This window comes from Carcharhinus amblyrhynchos, chromosome 17 (genome assembly GCF_965287045.1).
Source record: "Carcharhinus amblyrhynchos chromosome 17, sCarAmb.v2.hapA, whole genome shotgun sequence".
Lineage (NCBI taxonomy): Eukaryota > Metazoa > Chordata > Chondrichthyes > Carcharhiniformes > Carcharhinidae > Carcharhinus > Carcharhinus amblyrhynchos.
The window spans coordinates 55,417,198-55,427,411 of NC_137340.1; the positions used below are offsets into that span (position 1 = coordinate 55,417,198).

General features: G+C 51.5%; 1 protein-coding gene across 1 annotated transcript; it reads left to right on the plus strand.

Moving 5' to 3' along the window:
* The first annotated feature begins 6,150 nt into the window (after window positions 1–6,150).
* On the plus strand, window positions 6,151–7,605 carry LOC145354266 (uncharacterized). Its single transcript, XM_080205355.1, has one exon. The coding sequence runs from the start codon at window positions 6,151–6,153 to the stop codon at window positions 7,603–7,605; it is 1,455 nt and encodes a 484-aa protein (XP_080061481.1).
* The last annotated feature ends 2,609 nt before the right edge of the window (window positions 7,606–10,214 follow it).

Here is a 10,214-nt window from a genome sequence, read left to right on the forward strand (position 1 = left end):
TGTACTTGCCTCTGCACACACCTCTCTCTGGTACAAAGACTCTGGACTCAGGGTCATAGCGTTCCTCTACATCAGTGAGGGTGATACAGTACCCAGCCCCACATTAACCCTTTATTTCAGGCTCAGTGTGTGTGGGGGAGAGACATTGGGAACAGTGTGTATGGACAGGAAGGGGGGATTAAAATGCCCAGATGGAGAAAGTGTTCAAATGATCAGTGAGAGAGTTATTGTGACCATGGCATCATTGGGAGGCAGACAGGCACTCACACAGGGACCAACCACAGACTGTTTCAGGTTGTCGGAGTTCTAGTGACTGCAATGACTGACTGCCCTCTGCTGGTTCTGGTGTAATCCTGCAGTTCCTCTCTCCAAGTCACTGTATCTGAATGAAGCTGATTTACAGCCTGACTCCACACCCTACAGGGGGCTTCACTTATCAATTCTAACAGGGTCATATAGACCGGCATCTTCCCATATCCCAAGGAAAGCCCAGTGAAATGCAGAAAGGCATGGTACTACTCTGAACTGAAGACCCATTTTGGGTGATAAGACCCAGTACCAATCTCATTTTACTGGGTTTGCATTCCGACTGTCTCCAGTTCTAAACTGGTTTCATCAGCACCTTTACTGCCCCCACACCGGTATGTCCATCTGTGCGTCAGGCCCAACACAGCCTCAAACACAAAACACCTCCAAGATTGGCCACAACTCCAGTAAGCTCACTCCATCTCCTTCAGCGTCTCAGTGTGAGCCCTGCACCCTCACTGGGAAAAAAAGTGTTACAATCCCAGTGCATGGGAAATCCCAAAATGGAATCCTGGCTCAAAAGATTACAACTATTACAATTATTGGGAAATGTGGAGAAACACAGTCACAGAAATACCAATTAGCTTTCAACAACCAAAAAAATCATTAAACATGAAAAGTTTGACTATAATGTGTTAGGAAGCAGATCAGAAACTCCCAGGAATATTCAATAATCAGCCTAAATCCCAACTAGTCTCGATTTTGGCATTAGTGCCAACGTGTATTCAAGAGGCAGCTGGATAGAGCACTTGGTGAATGGGATCACAGGTTATGGGGAGGAAGGATTAGGCGATTGAGTTGGATGATCAGCCATGATCATGGTGAATGGTGGAACAGGCTTGAAGGGCTGAATGGCCTCTTCCTGTTCCTATCTTCTGTGTTTCTATACAAGGTGTTTCACTTCAGGTGAGATTCTATTGTCCCCCTAGGAAACTTCCATTAAAAACAAACCATTTAACCAGTTAAAATATAATTAGCATAAATTAAAATATTTAAACATGACAGTATAATTTAACAGCTATCCATGCCTATGGTTTAAACAATAGGCACATCCTCCTTCAGAGTCACTGAGCAACAAGAACAGCTAATGCTTATATGGATGCCAGGTTTCCAGTCCTTTAACCCCTCTGGCTGGATACAGACAGACACCCGTCTTCGGAGAGACTGAGCAGGCTGAGATTCTGTGGTCCATGGCTGAGATGCTCGAGAGCTTGCAGGAGACCCAGCGGGACAGCACTGAGATACAGTGGGCAATGCCAGCATCCCTCGAGAAGGTGGCGCAGTCTCAGAAGGCCACGGCCAAAGGCCTGCAGAGCATGGCCCAGTCTGAGGGCACTTGCTGCAGCCATTGTGAATTGGCCCAAGACTCAAGTGGCCATCATGGAAAGGTCAACCACCGTGGGTAGGATTGTGAGAGGAGGAAGATGCAATTTTTGAAATCATGGGCTGACTGGCCGAGGGCAGGAAAATGGGGAAGGCAGGTGCTTAACCACCAGAATGAGATCAGTTGTTTGCGGTCAAAGTAACAGTCAGGGGTTGGGTTACAAAAGAAACGATTATCGCTGACCGTATAAGAAAAATCTGGTACCCGAGATAGGGTAGGGGGAAGGGAATGTAGATAAGGGCAGAACTAGCTAAATAAGTTTAAGAGAAGGAAAGGCGGGACGTATGATGAACTCGCGAATGCATATAAGGTATGATCATGTATTGTAAGGGTGTGTGTACCTACGGGACCACACCCATTCTTGCAAGATCGAATAAAACTGACTTAGGAGAAAACTCATCCGTGTCTTTGATTTCGAACGGGGTTAAGGGGATCTGAAGTGGAATCGTGTCTCCAGAGGTGTCTCCTTAAAGGGGGGGGGGGTTGCCGCCGGTGGAAACCTAACGGTGATAACTAAGCCGGTCAAGCGTCCACCCCTCCAGGACTGGGTCAGTTGCTCGGGTGTAATCCATACAAACTGACCGGCCTCAGACTGGGAGCTGTTCTTACTTCCTACAATTTGGGGGCTCGTCCGGGATTTTGAATTATAAACGGGGACCTCTCGCAGGAGGACCGACTCGGTGGGATAAGACGCGTCCGGTGTATATTTACACCTACAAGACGCCGCTTCAGTCCTCAGGTAGGGAGGTCTGAAACCACTCAATTGAGATAATTCTGAACCCCGGGCCGGAAATCACACGGATGAGTGTGGGAAGAGGACTGTGACAGGGACTGGGAGATAGAAGGGGGTACACACACAGGCGAAAGTCAGACAACTCTGTGCACGGATCAAGGTAAGAAATTTCTCTCCGAATCTACTTCGGGCTGACGGGAGTTATTATCTTCCTTGTTGACTTCATGGTTATGACAGTTTGATCTGAGGGTGTGGGTCATACTCAAGACGACTACTGGAGACTAACCATGGGAAACAGATCGTCCCGGAGACGGGACGGGGCACCCGGGGGAGGAACAAGCATAAGGGAATACCCCCGGATAGTCCATTAGGGTTGAAACTACAAAATTGGGATTACGAGACGAGGACAAGAAATTTGGAGAGAAAAGTTATGATTAAATATTGTTGTTTTGTATGGACAACAGAGCCAATCCGAGCACCATCTGTATTCTGGCCGAAATACGGGTCGGACGAGGATCGGATCTGTCAACTCTTAAATCTCTATGTGAATAGTAAACCATCACCCAGCCCCGAGGAAGTTAAATATGCAGCTTGCTGGGTAGGAGCGGCACTCGGGTCACCCGTCAGTCCCACTATACCCTGTGATCCCGCAAGCGCCGGGCAAACCGAGGCCATGGGAGGTTCTTGACGTCCTCCCGCCACCCTTGGCGCCTGACCCACCACCCTATCTTCCGGAGGGTGGGCAGGCCTCAAATGTTGAGCTGGTTGGCGATCCCGGGGACCAAATCCCGGGAGGGGATGACATACCCCCGGGAGGGGCCACCGTCCGAAGGTCCTTAAGACTAGAAAATAAGAGATCCTTAGAAAAATGAGACAGAGATCCTCTTACCGCCCAAGAGGCTGCTGTGAACATGAATCCCCTTCAGGAGGTCCCCTTTGGGGCGGGAGCAACGGGGTTTGTAGTAGCCCCTCTCAATTCAGGGGACATCCGTCAGTTCCGGAAGGATTTACCCTCCCTCTTAGAGGACCCTGTCGTGGTAGCAACACAGCTAGACCAATTTCTTGGCCCCAACCTGTATACGTGGCAAGAACTTCAAGCCATGATGAACATATTGTTCAACTATGATGAAGGGGTCATGATTCGGAGGAGGGCTATGGAAATCTGGGACAGGGAACACCAACAGGGTGCCCGAGGGGAGGAAAAATATCCCCTCCAGGACCCAGATTGGAATCACAACACTCAGGAGGGAAGGACGCACATGTCTGACTTGCGGAATCTGATCATCCGCGGCATACAGACATGCGTCCCCAAGCAACAAAACTTAATTAAAGCCTTTGATGTAATGCAGGTGAAAGACGAATCGCCCAGTGCGTTCCTGGACAGACTAAGGGAATCTGTCTGGAAATATTCCGGGTTTGACCCGGATGGGGAGATAGGTAGGGGAATGCTGAAGGTCCATTTTGTAACCAAGTCCTGGCCCGATATACAGAAGAAATTACAGAAGATTGAGGATTGGAGTGGAAAAGATGTGGCGGAGTTGTTACATGAGGCCCAGAAGGTATTTGTTCAGAGGGATGCAGTAAGGGAGAAACAGAAGGTGAAGATGATGGTAGCCGCAGTCAGGGAAGTCTGTAAATCATCTGGAATGATGGAGGAAGGGTATACGGAAGGTCGAGGAAGGTCCAGAGGAAGTTGGAAGCCAGGGGAGACCCGAGGGGGGGCGAAGTGGGGGACGTGGAAGGCCCTACGAGGGTGACCGGCCCAGGCTGGCTGGATGTTAAAAGATTTGGAAGGAAAGGGGAATGATAAATAGTAGGGGAAAGGAGTTGGTCCATGAGGAGTTAGTGGTAAAAATACTGGAGGATCTGTTAAAGCCACGAGAAATCGCAGTGGTCCATGTGAGAGGTCACCAGAAGGGTACGGGAACAGAGATCAGGGGAAACCAGTTAGCGGATGAACAGGCGAGATTGGCGGGGATGGAAGAGGAGGTGGCTGAATGTCTGGTATGGGTGCCCCATGTCCCAGAGATAAATGAGGCGCCGGTATTCACTGAAACAGATGAGACTGAATTCAAAGAATTGGGGGGGGGGCAGAAAGGGGAGGACGGGAAATGGACCTTGCCTGATGGGAGACAATTGTTGAACCGTCCCCTAGCCAGAGGAATACTAAGTCACCCCCACCAAGGGGGGCATTGGGGGGTCCAAGCCCTGTGTGATACGTTTCTACGCCGATACGCACACCCCGGAATCTACACGGTGGCCAAACAGGTTACGAGGGATTGCCTGATCTGTAGGAGGGTTAATAAGAGGGGTCTGAGACAGAACACGACCACAGGAGGGAGAAGCCCTGCCTATAGACCCTTTGAATACATACAGATAGACTATACCGAACTCCCTCCCCTAGGCCGATTGAAGTATCTCCTCGTAATAGTGGACCATCTGACAGGATGGGTAGAAGCGTTCCCAACAGCCACAGCTACAGCGGCTCAAGTTAGTAAAGTCCTCCTAGAACAAGTTATCCTGCGATTTGGGCTCCCCAGGGCCATTGACTCTGACCAAGGTAGTCACTTCACTCTGACTATCCTCCAGAACATAATAAAAGCGGTGGGGGTAGACTGGGATTTCCATACCCCCTGGCACCCCCCGTCCTAGGCAAGGTCGAGCGGATGAATCAGACCCTTAAAAAACAACTCACGAAACTGACCACTGAAACCGGGTTGCCTTGGACTAAGTGTCTCCCCTTGGCTCTCCTACAAGTACGAACGCAACCGCGACGTGATTTAGGTGTCTCCCCGTATGAAATGATGTTCAGTCTCCCCTTCAATGGACCAAGGGGGGAGTTCCCTGTCTTTGAACGCAAATATGTTGAGGCCTTGGAATCTGTTCTGTCTCGTTTACGTCAACAGGGACTCCTGGCACAGACACTGCCTCTTGAATTCGCGATTCACTCTATCAAACCGGGACAGTGGGTCCTAATTAAGAACTGGAGGCAACGAACATTGGAACCGGTTTGGGACGGCCCCTTCTTGGTACTGTTGACCACCGAGACTGCTATTCGAACCGCTGAAAGGGGCTGGACTCATTACACCAGGGTCAAGGGACCGGTACCAGCTCCGGAGGAGGGGGTGCCGACTCTGGGCGATCACACCTCAGTGGAGAATACTGCGGAAGACTGAATAGACAACATTCTGAAATGGACTATAATCAGTATTGAAATGCTGCTAACATTACTAACGATATGGTCAATGTCTCTAAAAGGGGACTTTGGGGCTATGGGGGTTGCGCGGGGGAATCAGGAAGCGGTTGATAGGTGGTACGCGGAAGAGGCGGCCCACGCAGGCCAGATATATTCTCACCATAAATGAAGCGTCCCAGGTGCAGGTAATAGGAATCGACCTTTGCCAGATGGTGCCATGCGGAACTATAGGGGAACGTAATCAGACTACAATAAACCTCGCAAGACAAAAAAGGGCATCAGGGAAAGGAGATGGAATTGATTTTCATGGGAAAGGGGCTGGGTGAAGAAAAATCTCTCGGGGTGCAGGAACGGGTAGCGTTAGTCCCACGGGCCATCCTCCCGAGGGATTGCGGGCTGAACCGGTGTAATCCGCTATACCTGACCGTGAAGCAGACTGAATGGGTGGCAAACGGAAATAGGCATGGGAGTCTAGACAATGAAGTACTTGGGGTAAGGGTCAGGGAGGAAAGACTGTGTTGCGTAAGGATCATGGTTCAGAAAGTGACAGCTGGCAATTCACCAGTTCTACGCACGGCGACCCCTGCCCCGGGAAGTTCTGAGGGGATTAGGGTGATACAGATAAAAGATCTCAGGGAAACCATTGAAATAGAAACGGGCTTCAGGGAAACGAACGCCTGGATTGAATGGGTCAGGTACACGGTCCAAAGCCTCGAAAAGGGTAATTGTTATGCATGCACAGGCAGTCGGCCGACTCCGCAGGTGGTTCCTTTCCCATTGGGATGGAGTGGAGAGCCCCAACACATGGAATGTCTGGTAAAATTATATCAGCATCGGACGGCTTGGGGTGACCCCACCTGCCAATCCCTGGGCCTGACATTTCCTCCTGTAAGGCCCCACAAGGAGTCACAGCCTCCGGTGTTTTCCGGGGTATTGGGAGTGCATCATACCTGCATTTCCCGAACTGGGGAAAAACTGGACAGGCAGGTGGGCACCCTCGGCAAATGTGGTACGATTAGGGAAGTTAAGGACACCACCGAGGAGGGAAATTATTCCCAAATCCAGGTACCCCGAGCTGACCTCTGGTGGTACTGTGGAGGGAAGGTTTTGCGGCCAACATTACCCCGAAAGTGGACGGGGACCTGTGCGATAGTCCAATTGAGGGTCCCATTCACCCTGGCGTTCGAACACCAAGAATTCCGTGGAGACTGGCGGACAGAGAGGAGTATACCCACCTCCTTTGACGACCGGGTCTATCTGGATGACATAGGGGTCCCCAGGGGGGTTCCCGACAAATATAAGGCCAGGAACCAGATAGCAGCGGGGTTTGAGTCTCTGTTCTGGTGGGTGACCATTAATAAAAATGTGGATTGGATCAATTATATCTATTACAACCAACAGCGATTTATTAATTATACCCGTGATGCAGTGAAGGGAATAGCAGAACAACTGGATGCCACCAGTAGGATGGCTTGGGAGAATAGATTAGCCTTAGACATGATCTTAGCAGAGAAAGGAGGGGTCTGCGTCATGATAGGGACACAGTGTTGTACCTTTATTCCAAATAACACCGCTCCTGATGGGTCAATCACCAGAGCACTAGAAGGACTAACGACCCTGGCTGATGAATTGGCTGAAAACTCGGGAGTGGACACAGGCCTTACCGGGTGGCTGGAAGGGTGGTTCGGGAAGTGGAAAGGGGTTGTGGTATCCGTCTTCATCTCCTTTATAGTAGTAGCGGGGGTGCTGGTCGCCTTAGGATGCTGTGTTATCCCTTGTATCCGGGGCCTGACCCAGAGACTTATTGAAACAGCTTTGATTAAACGTGATGCCCTGGATGAACGAGTAATAGGCCTACACTTGGCGTCAGAGGAAGGACAGGGTCTCCTAGACGCCAAGGCCGGCAATGGCACCTGGGACGAACAGGCAGGCATAATGCTCGAGGGATTAGAAAATGCGCTAGGTATCAAAAATTACAGTGCGTAAGAAAAGACAAGGGGGATTGAGAGGAGGAAGATGCAATTTTTGAAATCATGGGCTGACTGGCCAAGGGTGGGAGAATGGGGAAGGCAGGTGATTAACCACCAGAATGAGATCAGTTGTTTGCTGTCAAAGTAACAGTCAGGGGTTGGGTTACAAAAGAGACGATTATCGCTGACCGTATAAGAAAAAAACTGGTACCCGAGATAGGGTAGGGGGAAGGGAATGTAGATAAGGGCAGAACTAGCTAAATAAGTTTAAGAGAAGGAAAGGCGGGATGTATGATGAACTCGCGAATGCATGTAAGGTATGATCATGTATTGTAAGGGTGTGTGTACCTACGGGACCACACCCGTTCTTGCAAGATCGAATAAAACTGACTTAGGAGAAAACTCATCCGTGTCTTTGATTTCGAACGGGGTTAAGGGGATCTGAAGTGGAATCGTGTCTCCAGAGGTGTCTCCTTAAAGGGGGGGGTTGTCGCCGGTGGAAACCTAACGGTGATAACTAAGCCGGTCGAGCGTCCACCCCTCCAGGACTGGGTCAGTTGCTCGGGTGTAATCCATACAAACTGACCGGCCTCAGACTGGGAGCCGTTCTTACTTCCTACAGGATGCAGGTGGTCCTCCAGGATAGGCAGTGCCAGGTGATGCCAGAGCTTCTGGACCACCCTGCAGAAGCACCAGGTGTCCCACAGGCCAAAGGGACCCCAAGGGAGGAGGAGGAAGGGCTCGAGCCCACACCAGGGCCTTCCAGCCAGGAGACTGCACCTATGGCAACACCTTCTGCCTACCCCCCCCCTTCCTGACACTGGGGCATCTCAGCAGCAGCGCAATGAAGAGGGCATCATAGAAACATCCCAGACATCTGGAAACAAGCCAGGGCCCTCAGGGCCCAGGCCCTCCAGAGGACACCCACCACAAGCATCAGGGGCCACGGGGCGAGGTTGGCAGCTGGCCCCCTCCATCTCCTGTGTACATCCTGGGGAGTCACTGAGGGGTAGTGTGAGGCAGTGTAAGGTTAGGGAGTTATAGTTACACTGAGATGGCACAGGGTGAAGGGCTGTACTAGTTAGGAAGAAATGTAAACACCTTAATGTTTTCACACGTTTTTATGTTTCACCAGCTTATCCCAACGCCTTTATTGTAAATAAAGGTTTTTTCTCAACCACCACCTGTGAATAGGTTGTCTCGAATATGATTCCTGCCCCAGAACGGTCACCCAATGGGTGCCTCGTGGTGATATCAGGCCCCTCAACGCGGTGTCACTGAGAAAAAGGAAACCACTGGTCTCATACCCCCATGGGCGATGACCTCCTGTCCCCCAACCCACCCACCCCAGGGCCCTGTAGGGGGGCTTCAGATCCCTTACCCACTAGGCAGGTGTGGGCCCAGGTGCCAGCGTGCATGTGGATCTCAGGCAGGAGTCAGACTGGTTTGTACCTGGGCATCATCAGAATGGTGCTTAATGAGTCATCACCCTCCAGCCTGGAATAAAACTCACTAACAGAGTACCCAGACCCACCACCCTGCTGTGACAATGTGCAGGGTAGATGGAAGGTATTTTGGGGAGGGGAGGGGAGGGAGGGGAGGGGAGGGGAGGGAGGTGAGAGGGGTGAGGGGGGGTTGGATGTCGCACACTAGTCAACATTCAGGGAGTGGAACTCCTTCCTGTTAATAAACTGTCCTTGATTCTGTAAGGGGGCCCCTCAGGGTGATGTGGGTGCAGTCACCGCCCCCCCCTACACATTCGGCATCCCCACATTGACAGCAAACCCTACAACCCGGGCTTCCTGATGGGCCTGCTCCAGGTTGAATTTGATGAACTGCCCAGCCCGGGGTGCACAGGGCCTCAGCGAGCTGCCTGACACAAGGAGATGTCACAGACGTCTCCACTCGGGCTCTGGAAGGAGCCAGTCACAGAGTTCAGAGCAGCCGTCAATCTGACAGGGGTGTCCCCTCCCTGCCCCTGCCAGGTCCTACAACAGGCTGCACAGGTGTCACACACCTTTTCAGAGTTGGAGACATCGGCAGCACAGTGTCCAACATCTCCTCAAAAGGACACTCAAGCACAGAATGCCGGGCTCTGTTTCCTTCTTCTCCTACACCACTGCTCTGGGTGAATGGCGGCCACCTCCGGTGGTCATCTCTCTCTGGTCTTGCAAGTGGTAAGGCCCAGGCCTCAATTCATCCTCCAGCTCCTCCTCCTCAGCTCCAGCAGCACCCAAAAGAACGGCAAGATTGATTGGTTGCATCACAAAAGTCATCTCATCGCTCTGAAGGGGGGGGGGGGGAGGGGTGTGGAAAGAGGGGAAGGGGGAAAGAGGGAAGAGGGGGAATGAACAAATGTGGAGGTCATGCAACACTGCTCGCCCCTAGCACAACAATCACAGCCTCCCCTATCCCCCCAGCCGCATTTGTCACAGCAGGGTGGTGGGTCTGGGTACTCTGTTAGTGAGTTTTATTCCAGGCTGGAGGGTGATGACGACTCATTAAGCACCGTTCTGATGATGCCCAGGTACAAACCAGTCTGACTCCTGCCTGAGATCCACATGCACGCTGGCACCTGGGTCCATGCGTGCCTAGTGGGTAAGGGATCCGAAGCCTCCCTTACAG

Coding starts and splice junctions, on each gene's coding strand:
- LOC145354266 (XM_080205355.1), top strand. CDS start 6,151: ATGGTTCAGAAAGTGACAGCTGGCAATTCACCAGTTCTACGCACGGCG.